General features: G+C 33.2%; 3 protein-coding genes across 3 annotated transcripts; 1 reads left to right on the forward strand and 2 right to left on the reverse strand.

Annotated features, from left to right (window-relative positions):
* Positions 1-6,193: 6,193 nt before the first annotated feature.
* Positions 6,194-8,057, reverse strand: LOC126672668 (uncharacterized). The gene is made up of 3 exons (XM_050366622.1): positions 7,716-8,057; positions 6,822-7,622; positions 6,194-6,538 (listed from the first exon to the last, which is right to left on the reverse strand). The coding sequence occupies exons 1-3, from the start codon at positions 8,055-8,057 to the stop codon at positions 6,194-6,196; spliced, it is 1,488 nt and encodes a 495-aa protein (XP_050222579.1).
* A 7,835-nt stretch (positions 8,058-15,892) lies between these two features.
* LOC126671311 (WD repeat-containing protein RUP2-like) lies at positions 15,893-17,176 on the forward strand. Its single transcript, XM_050365075.2, has one exon. The coding sequence runs from the start codon at positions 16,000-16,002 to the stop codon at positions 17,092-17,094; it is 1,095 nt and encodes a 364-aa protein (XP_050221032.1). The 5' UTR covers positions 15,893-15,999; the 3' UTR covers positions 17,095-17,176.
* A 1,841-nt stretch (positions 17,177-19,017) lies between these two features.
* LOC126672669 (uncharacterized) lies at positions 19,018-24,602 on the reverse strand. Its single transcript, XM_050366623.1, has 15 exons — positions 24,543-24,602; positions 24,307-24,409; positions 23,702-23,799; positions 22,579-23,245; positions 22,304-22,488; positions 22,109-22,189; positions 21,975-22,016; positions 21,832-21,876; positions 21,473-21,559; positions 21,198-21,324; positions 21,029-21,109; positions 20,823-20,930; positions 20,545-20,609; positions 19,610-19,715; positions 19,018-19,323 (listed from the first exon to the last, which is right to left on the reverse strand). The coding sequence occupies exons 1-15, from the start codon at positions 24,600-24,602 to the stop codon at positions 19,214-19,216; spliced, it is 1,965 nt and encodes a 654-aa protein (XP_050222580.1). The 3' UTR covers positions 19,018-19,213.
* Between the last annotated feature and the right edge of the window lie 751 nt (positions 24,603-25,353).

A 25,353-nucleotide genomic window follows, 5' to 3' on the forward strand; every position in this document is an offset into this window, starting at 1 on the left:
CTTGCATGCTACCAACGGTATTATTAAAAACATAACATCGCATACGATAAAAGCTCATATATACAAATCGATACACGATATCAAAATATAACATAATCTAGTAAATAATACTCCAAGTATTAGATCCGATTGAAACCCTAATCACGATACTCAATACGATCTATAATTTCATACGATTCATAACGATAACAATCGATTCGATCGATCCAATTGGTAGGGTCCCCAGACAGTTCAACCGAGTTAAACCTCTACCGTCGCTTGATCCCAAGATGTGGGTTCCGAGATAGTTCAACCGAGTTAAACCCACTAGATACGGGTCCCGAGATAGTTCAACCGAGTTAAACCTCGTATCCAATTTGATATATATTCCAACTTCGATACGATACGATACGATAAACGATGTTCGATATTCGATATAATTCCATAACACGATAATAGTTTAGACACGCTAGACTGACATACTCACCGGTGATCACACAGTCCTATTGACGCCCAATAGGTAGCACGTTTTCTCGGATCATACACTGGTTTAAAAACTATAATAATTCGATAAACGATACTTCAAACCATATATTATGTGATGTATAAAATCATAGTATATGAAAATAACTTTTATAAACAATACGCGAAAGTAAAATGCAACTCACAGTGACCGCTATCTAAATATGCAATATTACAATCCCGCAAGCGTAAGCTCCATGTGTTGTTCGATCGTGTAGCCACCCCAGCTAGACGGCTTGGTAGCTTGTCAGTACGTCTGGTACATATACAAACCAAATACACGTTTAAATTATAAACGTGAACCTCATAAACTTAACATCCTAGGTTATAGATTTAGGTTTTCCCAATTACGCGTTATATTCATTACAAAACCCTAATCGTATTCTCCATGTTCTATGTTCGAATTGCATATTTTCAGAGTTCGTAAGCTCTTATGGACTCAAGATATGATATGTCAAACTCCCATGCACCAAATGGGCCGAAAACGACCAAGGCAGCCTTGCCTTGGCGTTGGCATGTCGTGCCAACCATTGGCACGTCGTGCCAAGCTGCACGTCATGCCAATTTTAGGCACGTCGTGCCAATTTTTGGCACGTCGTGCGGCCATCGTGCGGCCGCCGACATCAAGCTTAAACCTTCCCAAAATCCATCAAAAACCTATTCCGACTTGCTTGAGACATTCCCGCACATACCCAACATCATTTTTACACAAAATCCATATTAAAAACCATCAAAAACGTTAAATTTCAATCCAAATTCGATCCTATCCCGAAACAGCCAAATATATCAATTTTTAACCAAGATTCTCGAATATTTACCTTGGAATGAAGCTTAGGATCGATAGAGAACGAGATTCTGAAGAAATCGCCGCAAAAATCACTCGAATCGGACGTCGAACGACGAAACGACGGCGAAACGACGGTATCGTCTATATTTCTCTCGCTCTCTCTGGAAGTCTCTCTTCCCTTCTCTGATTCAATTTCTATATATATATATATATATATATATATATATATATATATATATATCTCGGCTAAAGTGACACTTTAATCCTTGTTCTTTTTGTTTGTTACAATTTATCTTTCAAACTTTTCTTTTGTACGATTTAGTCCATAGCTAAATCGATTAACACTTTAATTATGACTTATACGTATTATTTCTCCAATAAATAATACGAAACTCGATATTAATACTTTCCCGTCAAAATCCAAAATTTCCATTTTCGATACAAAGTGGCTAAATTACCACTTTGGTTCCTGTACTTTATTTTGAACTTTTCTTGATATTTTTCCTTTTAATTCCAATTCTAACTTTGGAATTAAAATATAATATTAAATTCTCCGCAATAATCTTTTCGAAACCGTCATGCTAGAATTTCATATTTATCTTAATTTCTCGGAAATCCTTCCGATATCGCCACTTCGGCGACTCAACACTAGACACGTGGTCCAATTAGATAATTTAATCATTTGGGGTATTACATTCTTCCCCCCTTATAAAAATTCGTCGTCGAATTTTCATATAACTCCTTGACTTATCTTAACCTCTTAACTTCTTGAATTTCCTTTATAACAAGTATTCTCTATTCATTCCACGATGCTTTTCGGCGCGTGGAATTATTATTCCAGTTTTGTACTTCTTGTACAATAACGTCAATCGTCATTGACAATCTTCATATCATTATTTCCTTATATGATCTTCTTCTTCTATATCTTGGATGTATAACTCTTTCATCTGTTCTTTGTCTGATATACAGCACTTTGAACTCTTGTCCTGTAATTGAACTTTCAGTTCTTTTCTGATATCCAATGGTAGTTCGTTCCAATGATGTCTTATCATTACAGATGATACTCTTATCCTTATAATCAAACTTTTAGTTCAATACTGATATCCAATGGTGATTTGTTCTAGTGATATTTTATCACTAGTGACGATGATTCTCATTACTAGGCTTCTTCATTCATCGTTGAATGATATAGACAATCCATTAGCTCGTACTTCTTAATCCTCTTTGTCTGGTCGTTATCACGACTTGCTTTTAATTCTGAGACATTTTCTCTTATGACAGTATCAGTCACATCTACATATACTTATGATCCTTTGTTTATGATTCTTTCCCTTTTTGTCCAATACATTTAATCTCATAATCTTTCCTTGTTGAATGATGTGGACATTCAAATAACTCGTGCTTCACTACTTATGTAGTCTTTTTCTCATTGCTGTTGTCACCGTCCGATTGCTATTTATCATGGTGTTGGGAATCTAATCCCATTATTTGTCATCCTCCCTTGCCTCGTTACTTTACTCCTCATATACTTCTTTATTCGTTTGTATATCTACTGATCTACTTTCTCTTCTTAAATGTAATGCACCTTTCTCGAAAATTCTCGTCTCTTTTTGCTTCACATTGATCTGTTTTACCAATCTAGTTACAACTAGATAGGATCGCTATATTGGTTGTTAAATCCTTAGATAAGGTGTAATTAACACTCTCATAAACTTCTTATATTTACATTATCTTGCTCACTTACTTAAGTGAGACACTTCAATCTTTTTCCATTTACTAACATATACTAGAATACTTTCTAGTGGCACCATTACTTGTCCTACACTTAATCTTCTCATTCATACTTTACACTTCTCCTGATTCATTCGATGCACTTCGTTTACTCGTTTCTAATTAGAATTCTTGATTCTTTTAATCCCAAGATGTGGGTCCCGAGATAGTTCAACCGAGTTAAACCCACTAAATACGGGTCCCGAGATAGTTCAACCGAGTTAAACCTCGTATCCAATTTGATATATATTCCAACTTCGATACGATACGATACGATACGATAAACGATGTTCAATATTCGATATAATTCCATAACACGATAATAATTTAGACACGCTAGACTGACATACTCACCGGTGATCACACAGTCCTATTGACGCCCAATAGGTAGCACGTGTCCTCGGATCATACACTGGTTTAAAAACTATAATAATTCGATAAACGATACTTTAAACCATATATTATTTGATGTATAAAATCATAGTATATGAAAATAAATTTTATAAACAATACGCGAAAGTAAAATGCAACTCACATTGACCGCTATCCAAATATACAATATTACAATCCCGCAAGCGTAAGCTCCATGTGTTGTTCGATCGTGTAGCCACCCCAGCTAGACGGCTTGGTAGCTTGTCAGTACGTCTGGTACATATACAAACCAAATACACGTTTAAATTATAAACGTGAACCTCATAAACCTAACGTCCTAGGTTATAGATTTAGGTTTTCCCAATTACGCGTTATATTCATTACAAAACCCTCGTATTCTCCATGTTCTATGTCCGAATTGCATATTTTCAGAGTCCGTAAGCTCTTAAGGACTAAAGATATGATACGTCAAACTCCCATGCACCGAATGGGCCGAAAACAACCAAGGCAGCCTTGCCTTGGCGTTGGCACGTCGTGCGAAGCTGTACGTCGTGCCAATTTTTGGCACGTCGTGCCAATTTTAGGCACGTCGTGCGGCCGTCGACAGCAAGCTTAAACCTTCCCAAAATCCATCAAAAACCCATTCCGACTTGCTTGAGACATTCCCGCACATACCCAACATCATTTTTACACAAAATCCATATTAAAAACCGTCAAAAACGTTAAATTTCAATCCAAATTCGATCCTCTCCCAAAACAGCCAAATATATCAATTTTTAACCAAGATTCTCGAATATTTACCTTGGAATGAAACTTAGGATCGATAGAGAACGAGATTCTGAAGAAATCGACGCGAAAATCACTCGAATCGGACGTCGAACGACGAAACGGCGACGAAACGACGGTATCGTCGATATTTCTCTCGCTCTCTCTGGAAGTCTCTCTTCCCTTCTCTGATTCAATTTCTTTCCTTATATATATATATATATATATATATATATATCTCGGCTAAAGTGCCACTTTAATGTTTGTTCTTTTTGTTTGTTACAATTTATCTTTCAAACTTTTCTTTTGTACGATTTAGTCCATAGCTAAATCGATTAACACTTTAATTATGACTTATACGTATTATTTATCTCCAATAAATAATACGAAACTCGATATTAATACTTTCCCGTCAAAATCCAAAATTTCCATTTTCGACACAAAGTGGCTAAATTACCACTTTGGTCCCTGTACTTTATTTTGAACTTTTCTTGACATTTTTCCTTTTAATTCCAATTCTAACTTTGGAATTGAAATATAATATTAAATTCTCCGCAATAATCTTTTCGAAACCGTCCTGCTAGAATTTTTATATTTATCTTAATTTCTCGAAAATCCTTCCGATATCGCCACTTCGGCGACTCAACACTGGACACGTGGTCCAATTACACAATTTAATCATTTGGGGTATTACAACAGATAATCTTTTTGATCAGAATATTCAGACGTTATATTCATTATATTTGATGAGAAAAAAAGATCTTTCTGTTTGTGAAGCTGATCATTTGGTGGCTAAATACATATGTGGGTGTCGTATGCTTTGTAACATGTCTTGGTATAAAGTAGATCATGTACTTTTTCCAATACATGTTTCAAAAAAGAAAAAATCTACTTCGAAACATATTGATAATTGGTTTTTAGGACGACTAAGTTTCAAAGACAGATGCATTTATGTGTATGATACTATGAGGTCAAGTCGCAATGATAAGATTGTTTTGGATGTTGTACAGGCATACAGTACCCTGTTGCCTCGTTTTTTGGTGGTAGAAAACTTTTACTCTTTACGTACGGAACTTGATTTGAGCAGGCCTCCCTATTTGGGTAAATTGTATGATGATCCTTTCAGTGTTGCGCATGTTGATGGGCTGCCTATCCAACAAGAGAGGTAATTTTTCACTTGTTCACTTTGTATATATGTTACTATATGTTATTTTGTTTCTTATGTATTTTCTATAGTATTTTTTATAGTGATTGTGGACTATATGCTGTGTCATTTGCTGAATATCTTATTGATGGGAAGAAGATTCCTTGTTCTGATTTTGATGTCGAGATTCATCGCAATAGGATTGCATTTTCGTTGTACGAGTATGGCAAGAGGAAGCATGTGGAACATATTGAAAGTGAACGAGAATAGATCCTTGTCTTCTTTCATATCATCTTGTAGGAATTTTACAATCTTTTTTATTGTTTTAGTTTGGTCAAGAAATGTGACTCTTCTGTCAAAATTGAAGAATTTATTAATAGATTGTTTAGTGTTCCAGTTTAATGAAACAGGTTCATATCATGTTTGTTATTATATTAACAATTAAATTTTTTCATATACTTGTTTTCTGTTATAGAAGTATGTATATTAAACTGAAGTGAAATTAAATTTTTAACGTATTGCTATTAGGTACATATTAATTGTGTATTAATTCTATACTGATTAAATACCGATTTTAACCAAATATACACAAATTGTGTATATTTTATTCAAGTAACTCAAATATAACCAGCCATTATCCAAAAAAAAAATTCAAAGTGACTGATTAGGGTATATTCAGTTTGTATCAATATGTTTTATCAAATTATTTAATTTTGTATGCAATATATAGATGTCAATTTAATTACAACATTATTTTGAACACATAAATGGGAACTTATATAAATTCATTACAAAAGAAAGTACAAACAAACTAAAAGTATGTGATAATGAAAAAACAGTATGTCTTTAATTCACTAAACAATTTCATATTGGCAAATTTCTACATGTCTTCTTATTATGCCATTTCTTTCTATATTTACCGCAATTATTTTGCTGCTTGAACTCCCATTCTCCTCTGTATCTACTCTTTTTTGGTCTTCCAGGCTGAATCTTTCCTTGAGGTGGCAAAATGATAACTTCTTTCGCTTCATCAGGTATGTTCCATGTTCTTGAACCAGGAATTGGGTATTACTGTTTCCTTGTATGTCGCAAACATAGTCTCTTTGGTATAGTAAGCTAAGCAGTATCGATAAGTGTTTCGATGAAGTTCTTTTACTACTGCAATTGCATGCGGGCAATATATCTCGTGTACTTGAAATCTGTTGCAAGTACATGTTTTGTCATTCAAATTAACAGTGTAAGTTTCGCCACTTTGCAGCACACTAAATAGTCCACCGCTTGCTTCTTTTGCCTGCAATTGTATCATTATTTTGTTAGAGATATCTATAAATACTGAACTTAAGTTAATATACTAAAATATACATCATATTTATCATTTATATACCTAAAACATACCCTTTAAATATTTTAAATATAACAGTAAACAATAGAACTTTTATTAACTAAATTTAATGTAACAGTGGTAATGAATTAGAGACTTACAGATAGTTTTAAGGATTGAATTGTGTTTTCTTCTAGCATTGCTTCTGCTTGTCTTGAAATTTTTATGAATGTTGCTTCGCCTATGCTTCTATTTGTAACACTCCATTGTTGCGTCAAACTGCGTAAATACTCTAGCAATGTTGCTATCGGTAGTTCCCTTGCTGCCTTAGTAGCTGCGTTGAACGATTCAGCTAGGTTTGAAGTCATTACTGAGTATCTATTGGACTCGCAAAATGCTCTTGTCCATTTCTCATATCCCACACTTTCAAGATAAGGACGAATACTTTTATTTTCTTCGTCAAGCTCGCTCATGTGGTATTCAAACCTATCCTTTGTGTATGATCTAGCAGCCCCAAAAAATGAATCTTTAATGTTTCTCGCATTTCTTTTGAATTTTGTTTTTAAAATGTTGAACAAATGGAACATGCATATTCCATGGGTTGCTTCTGGGTACACTTCGTTAATTGTGTTTGCTATACTATCACATCTATTTGAAATGATAGTTAGACCCTCTCTTACACCAAATGCTTGCTTTATTTTAACAAAAAACCATTCCCAAGAAGCATTGTTCTCTGAATCAGCTATACAAAATGCAAGTGGAAACAGCTTACCGGAAGCGTTTTGTGCTATTGCAGTGAGCATTGTTCCACCATATGTGGATTTCAGAAAGGTTCCATCAACAACCATCACAGGTCTACAATATTTCCACCCTTTAATTGATGCGTCAAGAGCCATAAATGCATATTCAAACCTGTTATCATCCCGTGCTTTTATTTCAGCAACTGATCCAGGGTTTGTTATCTTCAACATATATACGTAACTAGGCAACAATGCATATGATTCACTTGGTTTTCCTTGAACATCTTCCAATGCTCTTTCTTTTGATCTTCATGCCTTCTGATAGTTCATAGTGATGCCGTATTCTTCTTTCATATCTCTTAATATATCTGCTGGAGTATATACTGTTTTGATACTCAAATATTTCACTTTGATACACTCTCCAATTACGACAGTAGTTGCTTGTCGCTGAGCATGCAATCTGTTCTCTAAAGAACAATTGTGTATATCGTTGAATTTTCTTACTATAAATATGTTTGTGTTTCCCTTTTTTGATGCTTTAAATTTCCACTTGCAGTTATCATCTAGACAATTCAGACTATATTCTTTTCCGCAAAACTTTGTTACCTTATATTGAAAATGGTTCTTGATTGCATAGAAGCTCATCACATTCTTCATTGTTTCTTTGTTGTAAAATTAACTCCAACATCTATGACTGTCTGGCCTACAAAAGCATGTGGTTTATTTATCATGCAGTTGCTTTGAAAAACCATATTTTCCGCAGCTTGTTCTTCCATATCCTCAATTGATTCGTTAGCAACTTTTTCACTCAATAAGATAGCATAATCAATAAAATCAGAAAACAAATGTGCTATTCTTATATTCGATGACTGCTGCTCTGAAACAATAATTGCCTGTTCTCTATTTGCTTCCTGGATTTTGGATTGTTGGGACAAGGCTTAATTTCTTAAAAAACCCCCACCTTGCACTTTTTTTTCGTTTATACCCTGACCTTGTAAAAACACCATTTGTACCCAATTTTGGGTTTTTATGTTTCATCCCTACCCAAAAGCATTAAATTGTACTCTTTTCATTTAGAAAAGAGTTAAAACATACTTTTTTCTATTTTTAAAAATACAAATAAATCCTTAAACTTAAAAAATGATCAAATATATCCAAATAATTAATTAATTTTTTTAATTATATAAAATAATAAAAAAATTAAAAAAATTATTATTTTTTTTAATTTTTTTGTTAGAAATATTTTTTAAAAAAATTAAAAAAAATTAAAAAAATAAACAAAAAATTCGGAATTATTTTAAAAAAAATTAAAAAAAATTATTATTATTTTTAATTTTTTGAAGAAGATGGTATTTTTGTACTATTAATAACTTTAATATCTAATTAGTATATAAGTTAAAAATGAAGAATTGTTTTAAACTCTTTTTCAAATGAAAAGAGTACAATTTAATGCTTTTGGGTAGAGATGAAACATAAAAACTCAAAATTGGGTACAAATGGTATTTTTACAAGGTCAGGGTATAAACGAAAAAAAAATGCAAGGTGGGGTTTTTTTAAGGAATTAAGCCTTGGGACAAAGATATAGGAAGATTTATGTGTGATTCAAATCTTTGAAAAGTAATGCACAATGGATATTTGGTTAACTCTTTGTCAACTTTCTCTAATTCCAAGTAAAATAACAAGCTGGAGTCGTCTTCAATAGCCAATGCTGGATATTCATCTTTGATTTTATATTTGACTTCCACTTTATAATCCAAGTCACTTATCTTCAATGCATCTGATATCACTTCAAGTAAATTTTTATAGTTGCAATAATTATGAAGGAGAGCACCTTTTACTTGGAAATTTGAGAAACTGAATTTGTCATCCCACTCGCCATCATAATGTATTAATATTGGTATACTTCCCATTATGATCACTGCATATTTTGAAATAACAAATATAATTAGTTTCAGTAATCTGTATTATCACCTTAATGACAAATGTACATAAAATATATCGTGTATATATATTATAACCAAAAATGAATTCCATCTCCTTTTTTTCCGTGAAAAACCTTCATTGTTCAATTTAAATTGTTTAAAACAAATATACGCTATAAGAGTTCAAAAGTTTTCCTGGAATTTTTCTTTAAAAGATCAATATATATGTAAGCGATGTAATTACATTTAAGTATAACAATGAACACCAAAAATATAACTTTAAATGAAATTACAGATCGAAATCCTTACCTGTGCGTGTTTGATGTAGAAGATTTTCAAGTCTGGAATTTCTAATGGTGATCCAATTTTTGAAATCAATGAGAAAAGTAGTAATTCAGACTTCTGCAATATAAGAGGTTGTAATATGTTATAGTGGAATTAGAAAATACAGAGAAGGGGATTAACAATACCTTGTTTTCTGGATATAAATTTTGATAGGGAAAAACGTGTTTGTTTGTGTAAGATAGTGGGTTATAAACAGAAACAGCTATTGTTTGAGTAAAGGACACAAGACAACATATTTGTAAATAAGAATCAATATGTAGTATTTTTTGTAATTAAGTTTTCATTTGACAGAATTTTTGTAAAGTAAATGTTCGGATGGTAAATTTGTAATTATTTTAATTGTTTCTTGTATTTGTGTAAAAATCTCTTATGAGTTTCATTTTGAAGGAATGCCATATTTTCTATTTTTTATTGAATAATAACTTTTCCTTATTTCATAAATATAATTGAAAATTTGAAAGATACGGTGGTTTATGATTCGATTTGCATGTCTTCTGTGCTGCGAGATTCTCGCCTTTAATACCTCCATTTTATTTAATAGAGTAACAGATCATTCAAACCTTCCTCTTCAGTTGTCTTCTGTTCTAAAATTTGAATTTCGCAATGGTAGAAATTAGGTCAAGTTCTAAAGAATCCCCAATCAAAAAGCTTTCTATTCCCAAATCAAAATCACGACCCCGCAAAAGAAAAATTGATTTCATTGAAGTCAGACATCTATGAAGAAGAGTAGAGGTAAAATCGGGATGATGAAGATGACAATGATTTTGAAGACTTCGAATCACCGAGAATTGCAAGGACAGGGGCGCTCTTTCTACTCTAAATGAAATCAAGGTATTTTTTTGGTTATTTTATTGAATTAGGTTAGGTTGAAATTCTATTTTAGGTTAATTATTTACAATTTTCGTATGAATTGATGGGTGCCATGAAAAAGGTGGCAAAAATACTGGTTTAGTCCCTGAAAGTATCAAAATGGGCTTTCAAGACTTTAAATTATTCCAATTTTTTAGACTTGGATCACGATCCCTTTGAATTTTTATAGATTATTTGCGATAATTACACTTCAATCCTTCAAGTTTGCCGCTGCATGACAATCTAGTCCACTCGAATTCTATCAAACGGATCATTAGCTCGTTATCCAGACGAGTCTCTCTAAAAATTATTATTGGATATTTCGGTCTCTTATCACTTTTCTATCTGTCCGTAAAATAGGTATATACAGTTTAATTGTGTTTATTAAATGAGGATGACATTAATAAGTGATAAATAAAATAAATAAAATGCAAAAATATAGATATAATTATTAAAATTTTAGGAACATAACCCAATACAATGGGTTCTGCCAATTTTCCAGGTCTAGTCCATTTATCCAGTGGTAGCCACCTCTACGTTCCTTAATTTTCTAATAAAAAAGTACCAAGTTCTTTTATTTGGTCCACCTTATACAATTTATGAATCTCTTATTTCCTCGTCAATTACTATAAGTAAAACTTTCCAGTTTTTTTGAATGGATAATGTTGAATTTAAACAAAGAAAAAAGTTGTCATTATTTAATATACTTATATCAAATTATTTCACATTCTTTTCATAGATATAATTACTTATGAGAAAATAGATATGTACAATTCATATTTTATAGTTTTGTGTTTTAACTTATATAGTGTAACTAAATGAACAAAGGATCAATTCACCCCCTCAACTTGGCATGAAATATCAAATGAATCATTCTTGTCGCTTTTGGTACAAACAGACCCAAAAATTGCGTTTTCATATCAAAAAAAGCCCTGAGAGAGTGAGTTTCCTAATTTTATTTAATTAACTTAATTAATCATATCCTAATACCTTAATTAAATTAATAAAATACATTTAACTCTAATTAATTATATTTTACTTAAATTCATCAAAATAAATTATATTTTACTTAATTAAAACTCTTAATTATATCCTAATTTACTCTAATAAAACACAATTAATTCTAATTCATCCCCTTCTTTTTCCGTCGGAATTTTTTTCAGTCAATTTTTTTTTTCTGTTATCACTTCGGTCTGCTCCTCCATCGTGGAAGAGCAGAGCCATCGCCATAGCAGACCCATCTGAGTCTGCTCCACGGCGCTGGAGCAGAGATGGGTCTGTTTGTACCAAAAGCGACGAGAATGACTCATTTGATATTTCGTGCAAAGTTGAGGGGGTGATTTGATCCTTTGTTCCTACTTTCATTTCAACAAGGCCAAACCTATATAAAGGTCCATATATTTTACACTTTCTTCGGAGATACTTATATTTCATTTTTATATTATCTGGTTTCTCTATTTATCTATTTTTTGTTTTTCAGGTCCTTTTTAAAAATTTTCCAGTCCTTTTATGTGATTGGAGGAAAAAATTGTAAGTAAATGGACTAGAAAAACTAAAAAAGAACCTGAAAATCGAAAATAGGTAAGTAGAGGGAGCAAATAATACAAAAATGAAGTATAAGGATTTTCAAAAAAAAAGTGTATAGTACAACGACCTCTAAATATGTTAAGCCTTTAAAAAAAATATAACTACTTTAAGATAATAAATTAATAAAAAAATCAAAATTTTATTATATTACAGTTTTCTTTTCTAATTGATCTAAATGTTAATATATTATTTTATAACATCAAAAAATATCATTAATTAATATAGAAATTTAATTTTCCTAATTTTAATCGTAAGGTATAAAAAAATTAAAATTAAAATAGCAAATTCGCACCCTGAACTTATAAACAATAGGCAATTAGCCTCATTTGTCCTCTCAATTTGTAATCTAATTGTCCTCTTAAGTAATTTTTCCCTCAACTTGTAAACTAATATGTTAAAATGGAATTAATTGCTTATAATCAAAAAGTTCATAACTGATTTGTTCATAAAATTAGTCTATATATTAATTACTAATTGCTTACAAGTTAAACGCACAAATAACTACTTAAATTAAAAAGTAAATTATAAAAGAAGAAATTTCCTACACTACACCATTTTCTATTTTATTTATAATTTTACATTGTTTTTTTTTCTTTACTTTTCTAATTTTTTTTCCACGAAAAATACTTTTTTTATAATTTCACAAATACATTTTTTTTTTACTTTTATTCTCTTTTTTATAGATTTTCTTTTTCTGATTTTTTTATTTTTATCGAGTTTTTTAATGTAACTATGGTGTATTGTAGTGTATCTATTGTGTTTTTTTAGTATAATTATGGTGTTTTTATAATGTAACAATAGTGTATATATAGTGTATTTATGACATTTTTGTAGTGTTTTTATGGTGTATACTATAAAAATGCTGCAAATACACCACAAACACTGCAAATGCTCATAAACACTGCAAATGCACTATAGATATATTAAAAAAAGGCAGAAATACACGAAAAAATCATATATATACCGAAAAACACCAAAAATAAACTATAAATACATCAAAAATACACTATAACGTAAATACATTATAAAAATATTACAAATACACCATAAACACTTCAAATGCACTATAAACACTGCAAATGCACCATAGAGATATTAAAAAAGCGGCAGAAATACACTAAAATATCATAGATATACCGAAAAACACCAAAAATAAACTATAAATACACCAAAAATACACTATAACGTAAATACATTATAAAAACACTGCAAATACATCATATATCAATTTGTTCTTTACAGAATCAGTAGCATTAAAATATATGAATGAGAGAAAGACAAAATAATTATATGAATAATAAAACAATTTTATAAACAAAAAAATCATAATAATTTATTTACAAAATATTTAAATCATCACAAAAACCCTAAAAAATTACAAAAAAAATTTAAAAATGATGTCGAAAAATTTATAGCACGAACGGAAGAATCGAACGGAAGAGACGAACAGAAAAGCAACCAGAAGAGACGAAAAACTCATCGGAAATAGACGAACGGAAATGTGAACGAAAAAACGAAAGAAACGGAAAAGTAACCGGAAGATACAAACGGAAAATAAGAAAAAGAAAATTGAGAGAAAAAGAGAAAAGAAAGAGAAAAGAAAGAGAAAAGAGAGTGGTTATGTAAAATTTTAACTTAAAATGAGACAATATTTTTGTATATAATATATATGTTGGGTCCAGCAGTAGCTCAAGAGGGGGGAAGGGGGGTGAATTGAGACTTAAAAACTTTTTTTTAAAATGTGATAAGATATGAAGTTAGCTCAAGCTACTTTGAATAACTTCGATCTTGCTTAAGTTAGGCAAGTATAGAAGAACTTGTTAGCTTTGAACAAGGTCAGAAGATAAACTTGTTTTTGCAAAAGTTAAAACACAGATATTCAAAAGTAGGTTTAGTTTGAAAAACTCTTTAAAACTAATCAATCAGTAAGCTAAGTAGTGTAAAGAGCTAAAACGAAAAGCATAAAAGATCAAGCCAGATTTTCATAGTGGTTCGGCAACCCTGCCTACATCCACTCCTTAAGGATACCCATCCTTAAAATTTCCACTCTTCAGTCTCTATTACGGGCTGGAGACAAAGCCTTAAGAATACAACCCTATTTCTACCCAGAAGCTAGTCTGTAATTTACAAGCTGATTTCTTTAACTTCAGCAAACTATTTCCCTTTGAGAATGTAAACCTAGTTCTACCCAGAACCTAGTCTAATCCTCACAAGTGTTTACAGATATTTGGTGGTAAAAACTCTCACTCGAAACTAATCCTAGTTTTTTTGAGATGGATAACCAACTTATGAAGCACAATGGTGGTGGTGGTGATTTTCTCTCTTGATGCTCACACACTTGATAAATGGTTGATGGAGAGGTATATGTAGGCTCCAAGAATCTTCTAGAATTAGGGCTGAGTCATGTGCCTTGATTCTTATCCATAAATGCAAGGTGTGCAAAATGCCAAATGGAGGAGCCTTTTGCCTGCCGAGCTAATCAGACCAGGTTGGGAACATCTTGTTTGGTAGTGACCTGGCAGCCTGATTTTGTAGTATAAGGTACACTGTCACAATCTGATCTTGTCTCCTGAGCTGGTATACCTCAAGCTAATTCCGAAAATGCCTTCCAACAATTTTGCTTGTATTTTAAGATAGAAAAATTATGAACTTTCTAAAACATGGCCTCGCAACATTTAAGTAAACAAAGTAGTGAGTTTTAGTTATCATTAAAATTAAGGATTATGGATAAAAGTCTTTAGCCAACAATATCTTTTCTTAAATATGTTTGTTATTAGAGTATAGTGAGAAATTACAAAAATAGATAAATTCATTGTAAATATATTTGAAAATGAATTTTTTTTAAATAATTCCATTATAAAACTAAAGCTCTGGAAACAAAAACTAATACTAGGCATCTAAAAGAAAAAACGAGATCTCAATTAGAAAAATTATTGCACACAACCGTTGCGCCATGTCATTCGTGCAACAAACCAATTGTGCGTTAGCCATGTGGAAAATTGAATGATAAAAAAAATAAGTAATAATTAAAAGATTTCCTATCGCAAATGCTCATTGGCTTGATGTAAAAATGACGTGGCGCAACGGTTGCATGGGATAAACACTCTCTCAATTAATAGAACATGCAAAAGGCAAAAAAGGCTTGGCTTAAACCACGTAAGTCAAAGAAGGACACAACATTCCCCATACATACAAATGAGGCTTAAAAGTGACCACGCCACTTTTCCTTTTTGTCTCCCTACCTATTTAATTTTTACTTTTACTTTTCATAAACTCTCGCTGCTTGCTAATAACATAACTAATGTTCAATTCAACTTTTTTAGAATTTTATGAGTTTAAAAAGTACTAATTTTATTATAGAAAATGATGTTATACGACAATGATAAATTATATAGTAAAATTTATTAGTTCGTAACGATTTATTTTAATAATAATTTTTTGAAATTTATTCATGGTGAACTTTTTAATATTATTTTATGACAAAATTAATTTTAATTTTTTAGACTCATAAATTGTACTATTGATATCCAATAATTTTGTATATATATGGGTTAATTTCATAAAAAACTACAAACTTTACACAAAATTTCATTTTAATCACGACTTTTAAAAGTTGTTATATAAAATCATGAACTTTCATTTTCTTTCAAATCTATTACGAATTAATTTTCGGTATATTTTTACTGACGTGGCCACCAGAATCCGGTGGATTTGATAAAAAATGAAAAGTAAAACTCATCGGAAAAATAATATAAATATTTTAAAAAGTGCATACTACTTTTGGATAACTAACTAACTAACTACTTCACCTATTTATCCACATCGAAAATAGAAATTTAGGGCGACTCATGGGAACCTCTCATTGGTTGAAAGGCTGCAACAATCTTATTTAGTCTATGAAAAACTTGTCAGATGAATTCCATCCAGCAACTTCACTGGACCCTCAAAAAGATGAAGAACAACACAGCCTCAGATGTGAGTGGGATTTTAATCTGCGGACTGTGATTTCTTCAAACTCAACCACCGCCGGAACTGATGCAGTCGGCGTAATCGAGTTCGACCAATCCCAAACCATCCTTGCCACAGGCGGAATCGCCCGAAAAATACGCATTTACAGCCTCACATCGTTGCTTCCGCACCACGCTAACGCTCTATCTTTGCTAGACCATGCCAATGCGTGCGATTATTACATCTCTACTCCAGCTAAACTCAGCAGTCTGCGATGGAAGCCCGGTTCGGGCAGCCGGGTGATAGGGTCCGGAGATTATGATGGCGTAGTTATGGAGCATGATGTGGAGCGAAAGGTAGCCATATTCGAACGCGACGAGCACGGCGGGCGCCGGGTATGGAGCGTGGATTATTCGCATTGGCAACCCGTTGTCGGGGCGTCGGGATCGGACGACGGGACCATGCAGTTGTGGGACCCGCGATGCGACGGAGGTGGTTCTGTGGCTACGACAGCTGTGCTGAAAAAGGCGGTATGCTGTGTGGAGTTCAATCCGTTTGGTGGATCAATTATAGCCGTGGGATGTGCGGACCGTAGGGTATACGGGTATGATGTTCGGATGGTGACTCATCCGGTTATGGTGCTGGATGGGCATAAGAAAACCGTGACCTACGTTAGATTTGTGGATAATGCCACGTTGGCATCTGCCAGCATTGATGGCCGCTTAAGTCTCTGGAATTTAGAGGATTGTGAAATGATCCGCTCGTACAAGGGCCATGTTAACCGCAGGAACTTTGTTGGGTTGTCGGTATGGAGAACAGGCGGGTTATTGGGTTGCGGGTCGGAGAACAACCAAGTGGTTGTGTATGACAAGAGGTGGGGTGAGCCAATATGGGGTCATGGGTCGGAGCAAGTGGGCGATCATGTGTTTGTAAACAGTGTTTGTTGGAGACAAGTTGATGAGGATGAGTGCACACTTGTGACGGGTGGATCAAATGGGGTCTTACAAGTATTCGAAGTAAAAAGGAAGCCTATGCATAGCTAATTAAACTCAATTAACCTCATTTTGTAACCAACTGATTTAGTTTATTCAGTTATACTAATACACATGTAATTTAATTACGAAACCGTAACCGAAAACGGGCCGTGTGTTGTGTTGTTGATAAGAGTGTTTTTTGTGAGAATTAGGGATGTGCGTTGGTCGGTTCGGATATGGAAAACCAATCGTACCGATTAATTACAGAATCAGAAACCAAATTGCCTATCTTTTTTTCAAAAACCAAACATTTTGTTTGATATATTTTTCGGTTAAATCGGTTACCTTCTGCCCAAAACCGAATCAATTATCAAAAACCGAAAAAATCACCCATCTCAACCCAAAGGGTGCCGTTTTGCTTGGGACTACCGAATTGAATTCAATATTTTGGTCTGATTTGATTAAGTTTTTCGGTTCAATTCGATTTATGCACACCCCTGGTGAGGCTGCTGTTTTGAGTTTGGCTCCTATTGTGCGGTGACTCGGCCACTTTCTAAAGAAACTGACAAGGTACTTCTTTTTTAGTTACATTACTATAAGGAATCTGTAATTTGTATATGAGATTTTTAATGAAATTCTTCCTCTGTTCGCCAAGTTGCTCTCATCATTCTGATGGCTCAGGTGCAAGATGAACTGACATTCTTGTTCATATGATGTTCTCTTGTCTTAACCTTATGTATGGTGTTCAGGAAATTTGTTATCTTTTAGCCACCTTCAGGAACCTAGTATTTGCATTATGTTAACAGTTTTTAAACACACCTTATAATGTTCTTTGAGGTTCTGATTCCGCAAGGTTGGTTCCTTTGGATGGTATCTACACTCGAATGGGAGCTTCTGGCAGCATCCAAGCCGAGTGAGGCTTCTAATTTACTCCGTAAATGCACAAGAAGTTCGCTTGAGAGGGGCACAAGCACACACGACGGGGAAGCTATTGCCTACGCACAGCTGCTAAAGACACTGTCAAGTGATCAGCAAAAACCTTTTAGGATCTTCAGATTTTTTCCAGGCCGAGAAGACTGAAAATCATATAGAAGTAAGCGATAGTTACGAGAATTTCTTTTCAAACTTGAGTGGAGACCCTGGTAGAGGTTTTCAGTTCTTGGAAAATGCTAGAAGCATTGCAAACAGGTGAATTTGCAACCTTATACTAAATTCTGCTTAATCAGGTGAAAGTGGATGATAACATGGTACAATTAAACTCCTTCCTAGATTGTATGTTTTGCTAGCCAATGCCTCTGTCCTTGATAATTTTGTTTCATCTCGGCTCAATTAACCGCATTATGCAGATAAAGACCAGGCAGAAATCGAATGGATCGAGTTGGAACACTAACTCTTCAGATTTTCGCCAAATCTGTAGATTGTTTTTGTATAATTAATTTTGTAAATAATCACATGACCTATTATTTTTGGATTAATTTGCTATGATTGAGGTTCCAGTTCAAAACTTCATAATTCTTGAACAAATATATACATTGACAAGTGTTTTGACATTTAAGATTTTTTCCAGTACAGTATTAGACATTCTTAAACATTGAAGTTTTGGTTGGTTTACTCATTTAACTCTGTTATTATAAGTTTTATAGGATTAGGTACAGTATATTGAAGAAACAGTATTATGGTCTAAGTCAGTAATTTTTGGAGTGCAAAAATGGGTACCCTAATTCTATTAGGAGTAGATAAATTGAATTAGTATTCTACATTATCGTTACGAGTTTGAAAACGAATTTACGGAGAAAATTAGATATCGAGTTTCCATATGCTGTGTGTGAACGCGGACAGGCAATCGCTACTGGCGGAAGCTGTGTGTTCGAATGCAACACGGTTTATGACTTTATTATCATATAAGGAGGAAAGATATAGCATTTGTGGACGGATTTGATCTAACGACTTTAATAAATAGATGCTCATACAATTTGATGCTATGGTAAAGGATTAAATTTTCATTTTTTGTGTGCTTATTTCATTACATATTTAAGTTATTTTATACGTATACATATATGATTAATACATCTTATTAAAGCTTTACGCCCGTGGATGGAAATTAATTTTAATAATTCAAGTTTTCACCATTGTTTTTGAGACAAATGCCAAATTAAATCAACAAAGAGAATGCTCGTCGTGAACCAGATTAAGCCTTTACAGCAGAAGCAGCATCAAATTCTTCTAGGAGACGCTCAATAGTCTTTCTGGATGTGATCTTGTCAATCTCAAATACCCTCATCATTTCATCTTTCGCACCTACATCCAACCGAGGATTTTCATTGCATCTTCATTTAAGATAACGGAAATGCTGAAACGAAAAATGCTAAAACGAAAAGCGACAAAATGATATTTTTTAAAGAATAGGTTCTAAACATAAAATTATGGAGTTTAAGAAGCGTTTTCGGACGTAAATTCAACAAGTTTCCGTGCAAGATAGCTTTTGCATAATCCCGCTTAACCCTTTAGCACATTAGTCTCAAGTTTAATCCCGAGTTACAATCTATTTACGTCCTTGCACGGTTCACATTAAAAAATTACTAACCTTTGTGGGGAAGAACTTTGAGAGGGAGGTGAGATGCATTGGAATTCAGGAACAAGAGCAGATTCTTCATAAGATCAACTGATTCGGCACTGAATAGGATCTCTCTCTAAGTAACACCAAAACATGCAAGGCATAGTCAACTTTATTTGTTACAAAATGGTGCAAAGCTATAAGTCAATTTAATATTATTCTAACTAAGTCCAAATGTTCCTCAAAAAATAAAAAGAATCCAAATGCATATTATATTGTCCAAATTGAACTAATAGTGAAGCTGAAACAAATTCTCATGAGTTTCTCAAGAATATAAATTTCATGTTGTAACTTGCAAATCCAAGTTCAAATGATCCTATAACCATAGTTTCATCATTTGAATAAAGGGTCAAGGTGGCACTTGAACCAGTGTCTCGGGATCAAATAGGTTCATTTTATCTTCTTGGGTCAATTAGACCCAAAATTTGTGTTTCCGGGGTCAAATAAGTTTATGTTAACTTTTTTGGGTCAATTAAACCCAAAACTTTCTTAACTTAAGTCAAACCTCAAATACGGACTTATTTGACTCCGAGATGCAAATTTAGAGGCGTAATTGACTCAAATGACTTATTTCACCCTGAAAATACAAGTTTTGAGTCTAATTGACCCAAAAAATTAAAATAGATTTATTTGACCGCGAAATACCAGTTTTAGGGCTGCGTTGACCCTTTGTTCTTCATCATTTTGTTTGGTTTCTTTTATCTCTTAAGTTTATCAGTTAGATCTTATATATAGAGGCTTGGCTCCAGACTCTGAATATCCCAGTGAATCTACATGTGACACCAAATAAATAATGTGGCCTAACAATTTAAAAAATTCAAATATTTACTGCTTTTATAGATTATAGCATTGGTTTGAATGAATTTTTTAAAATCATTAAATGATGAAAATATAATTTAACAGACCTTGAAGTTGTTGTCTGAATCATAATATCCAGATACTATCATTAGTAGTCGAAGTCTCTCCAACTCTGTAATTTAAACAACAATGCATCACAGAAACAGTCAACAATACATCAAATGAACCTGCAAAGAGCATATAAAACCTGACAGTAGTGTATGCATATCACCAAAAAAAATGGTTCAGTCATTATGCAACTTCTGATAAAAACACAATCATTTCATCAATGAGACGATAAAAACTAATTGATCATAGACTGTTGATTCTATCAGGATTTGCTTACGCTGGAAATACTTGATTTCTTGAGTCGATCTATCCTGATGAGAAAGAAGTTGCTCTATTGATATACCAATAGAGCTCATCCCAATGTACGACAGTACTGATTTCGAACCTGGTAAGGATAAAAGTAGATTTGTAAGTATTTATAGGATCAAAAATCAGTTGGACTTTAAGACATTAGTAGCAGTTGAGTTTAGTGAAAGTCCAGACCTACTCTTGTCCATTTCTTAAACTCCTTGCGCAATATGTCGATTAATTTGAGATCGGAAACATCATGCATTTTGTATCTCACTGCATATACACAAATTTAACTCTTATTATGAGAAGAAGTGTGAATCTTAATTGGAAGCTAAAGATAGCACAGAACAGACTGGCATACATAGTTGGTAAAGACCATTGGAGCCGAAGCGGCCAGCACCATTGATCAATAGTGTAGCAGTGTACTTGTCTTTATCTGTACAATGTGGGCCGGAAAGGTTTCCGGTATCTGAGAGGATGCCTGCCAACTGCGTTTGAATAAGAGGACGGTCAGTTTAGAGGAGGGATAGAATTGAAACAGCAGAAAATACTCAATACCAAGAACTAGACAGAATCAGAGGAAGTGGAAACAGTCAAAAGATTTGGGAACTTATAAGAGGGAAGGGGAAAAAGTACCAAAAGTCTGCTGAATCCTTGTTCGGCCAAAATCTCCGGTGAAATCTGTGCAAACTTTTCAGCAATGAGGGTACAACAAGAGGAGTCCTGTGCATGAAAAATGTGAAATCCATAATGGTTTCTATACAGTGTGATAGCAGAGTTAAAAGAAACAGAAAATATGAATGGCAAATAACAGTTTTCACAATGCATAAAAGGGTTAGCATGTAATCGGCTTCAATTTGACATTTAGAGGTCAAGTACTCTACTCATAATAATATCATGACATCCTGTTCAGACTCAATATAGCTTGTATGCTTGGTCCTTAAACGAGTACGGTATGCTTTTCACAGATTCAGACTCATCACTTAGTACATTACCTCGGAAACAGTAACTTTCGCAACCCCAGGATATTCAGATTCGCCCTGCAAAACAGACAGACGAGTATACATTTTCACACCACAATTTTCTGGAAATAGTGAGAATATCCCAAAGTGAACCGCATTGAGTTAGCAAAACACACCTTTCTGCAATTGAATAGCTCGGTGAGTGCTCCCTTTAATGCCTGATAAAACATGAAACCAATAGGAATCAAGCATTCCAATGTGTCTAATTATCTGAAATAAAAGCCAGATACAGATTTTAGCAGATTATTACCTCTTGTTTGGCTGGTAGCTTGTCTCCATTTAGTAGAACTAGCTTGAGACTCCCAAACAGATCATAATATGATAGGTCAATCTGCTCAAAATATAAATTTATGATGGAAAAAATGACATATTTACAGGGAACTTGGGTTTCAATAACCAATCAGACCATTTGATGGAAAGTTTTTCCATTCCAAGGAAGAAATACCTCATCTATAAACAATAAAAATGACTCATCAATTTGACATGAATTCAACAACCATTGCAGTTCAGCGCGACATTTCAGGTCTTCCCTTTTCATATTGATCACCGGTACAGTGCACAACTTGTCACTTGCCTGCGCCTCGTTCAAGTAGAAAGCATACATGATGGTTGATATGATGGATCCAACATCTGAAAAATTAAGGAAAAAAAACAAAAGTTTAGTTCATAGTATGGTTCTTATTTTCTGATAAAAAAAACTGTTAGTTCAAAGAAAATTACCAGAATCTTGGCCAATTACAGCATGCAAGAATCTTCCAGGAACACCAGCTCGGACATCCTCTCTTCCGGATTTCAAGAATAGATTTAGCCTCTTAATGCTGTCCCATGACTGCATAATTTCAAGGTCAGGGGACAATCCATTATAGAATGATGCAGCAGATTGAGGAAGTGGTATCTTTGACAGGTTCTGTTTCCTTTTGTTCATGCTAAAAGATTTTTCGACCGCAGGTCTTGGTGATTTTTCGACCGCAGGTTTTGGTACAATTTGACACTCTTTATTTGCTTCAGAAGCTTTGGGACTAGATTCTTTACTTGGAACATATGTACCACCCAACTCCCAGCTCGTATCAGACTGAAAATTTGGGAATACTAATGAATTTGATTCTGAAATCTTGGACAGTCTTCCTAATGCAGATTGCTCAACCGGATTCAGACCAATGTCTGAGACTGAGTCTTTTATTGGCGACTCCACGGAGTTCTCGGATATTTCTTGAATGAAGTGTTTGTTACTTCTTGCATGAGTAATATCAGAAGTTGTCCGAGAATTGTTCTTCCTGCGTCCATCATTTCCTTGAAAGTCCAATGTCGGACTCCGATTCCTTGAGATGATATCACCTTTTAATAGACCATCAAAGAATGGATTATCTCGGGCACGAATGTAACATTCCTGTGATCCAACAGAAACAATCAGAATTTTTCGTATGTTTATGATATTTATTTTGTTTAATTAATCAAAATAGAATAAACATAGAATGAAGGCCATGTTTGGTTCATGGAATGGAATAGCATGAAATGGAATAGCTATTCCATATTCTTTAATTTTTGAGAGGAGTACTTATTCTACAAAATCATGGAATAGCAATTCCGTGGAATACCTATTCCATGAACCAAAGCAAAGAATTTTCATTCTATACGGAATAACTATTCCATTCCGCACCTATTACATGAACCAAACATGGCCGAAATAATTGTTCCTAAGTAATAGAATATCTATTCTTTACTTTTTTGAAAAGAATACTTATTACATAAAATCATGAAATAGCAATTCCATTAGAAATAATGTTTTAATGAACTAAGTATAAGAAATAGATATTCTATTCCGGACCTATTTCATGAACCAAACATAGCCTAAGAGTTTCTCAAAATGACTAAACCAAAATTCTAAATTGAAACAACTAGTTCTCAAACCATAGCTTAGTAGTAGGGACACTAAGTTAAAACCTGAAAAACATAAATAAATTACCATGCCCTTTATTTGATTCAATTTCAATTATTAGCAACTTACCATGCCCTTTATTTGATTCAATTTTTACTCAAAAAATCATTTTTTATAAATAAATTTGGTATAAACGTGCCTAATTCTACAAAAATCGTGGTATATTTGGCAAAAAACGTTAAAATTGTGGGTACATAAATTCATTCCTCCTAAACTAAATATAATTATACTCATCCAAATAAATTTCACAATTATAATTATGATTCCTACTTCCTCATGATGAGCAACTAATTGGTAAGATAAACATTTAATTAAATTTTCCAAATCAATAAAAAAAATTGCCAAGCAACCAACGAGTTATAACTCAATTGTTATAAGCGCTCAACAGCAAAATGCTAAGATCGTGAGTTCAATTCCGGACTTCCCCTCCAATCCATAATAATTCAAGAATATGATCAAGAACAGTATTACAAATATGTGACTAATAATTCAAGAAAGGAAGATAAACCAACCTGGAGGTGGATTCCAGTACTGGAAGACTTCATGATAGTTTTGAAATTTGAAAAGAGAAAGAAAAAGTAAAATTTGGTATAATGTCATAAGAGACGGCAAATTCTAAAGAGAAACAATATCATTGAGACAACAAGAAGATGTTGCAGAGAAGATGGAATTCTCCGCCATCAAAACCAAACTTGTAAACCACGAAACCCAACATTTATTTTGTTGAAACGCGGGAAATTCCATGTACCTTATGGCCTAATATACCAATTGGCCCTCCAATTTTGCATACGGTGCAAATGACTCTCATTTTAACTCACTCAGTTTTAATTGCTTTTATTTTATTTTTTAGTGGAAATTGCTTCTAATTTTAACACATGTTTTAACTCTCTGGCTGGTTTAATCATGGAGAAATGTCAAAAAAATTCATAAACTTATACATATCTTTTTAATTTAAATATAAAGTTTAAAATGTCTTAATTGTATGCAGGAAGTTTCATTTTTTCTCAAGATATATGATGTCATAATATGTTGACAAGGCTGCCAAAAATAATGTTCTCCTCAGCAAAATTACGCCAATAAATGTGTCATATCAACATATATATATCGAATTGAGAAAAATAAGACTTCCAGTATATAATTGAGAAGTTTTAAAGTTCTTAATTAAATTCAAAAAATATGTATAGTTTAACAATACTTTTTTTTTGTAAAAGCACCAAAAAGAGTGGAGCCTGCTATAGACCAAAAAAAACATTCAGCAAAGCTGATACAAGCACACTACATGCGCTAAACAAAACAGCAAACAACTCAAATCAAAAGAGAAAAAAGAACAGGAGAAATTTTGTTTGAAAAAGTTCAGTTGTAAAAGTTCTCCTTTTTCTACCTTTAATTGATTTGCCAATTGCTCTTCTGAAGAAGAAGCAGGCCGCTCTGTTCCAAGTCAGGATCCCTTTATCAATACCCAAACCATCTAGAACGTTCCTCTAAATCTTGTTTGAAAAGTTGCAGTCAAAGAAAAGATGCTCTCTTCTCTCCATATTCACATTACAAAGATTGCACTT

This window comes from Mercurialis annua, linkage group LG3 (assembly GCF_937616625.2).
Source record: "Mercurialis annua linkage group LG3, ddMerAnnu1.2, whole genome shotgun sequence".
NCBI classification, from domain to species: domain Eukaryota; kingdom Viridiplantae; phylum Streptophyta; class Magnoliopsida; order Malpighiales; family Euphorbiaceae; genus Mercurialis; species Mercurialis annua.

Coding starts and splice junctions, on each gene's coding strand:
- LOC126672669 (XM_050366623.1), bottom strand. CDS start 24,602: ATGAGAGTCATTTGCACCGTATGCAAAATTGGAGGGCCAATTGGTATA. Junction 24,410..24,542: donor TTGGTATATTAGGCCATAAG/GTACATGGAATT, acceptor GTTTCTCTTTAG/AATTTGCCGTCTCTTATGAC. Junction 20,610..20,822: donor AGAAATCAAGTATTTCCAGC/GTAAGCAAATCC, acceptor TTTAAATTACAG/AGTTGGAGAGACTTCGACTA.
- LOC126671311 (XM_050365075.2), top strand. CDS start 16,000: ATGAAAAACTTGTCAGATGAATTCCATCCAGCAACTTCACTGGACCCT.
- LOC126672668 (XM_050366622.1), bottom strand. CDS start 8,057: ATGAAGAATGTGATGAGCTTCTATGCAATCAAGAACCATTTTCAATAT. Junction 7,623..7,715: donor TCACTATGAACTATCAGAAG/GCATGAAGATCA, acceptor TATATGTTGAAG/ATAACAAACCCTGGATCAGT. Junction 6,539..6,821: donor TTCAATCCTTAAAACTATCT/GTAAGTCTCTAA, acceptor TACTTGCAACAG/ATTTCAAGTACACGAGATAT.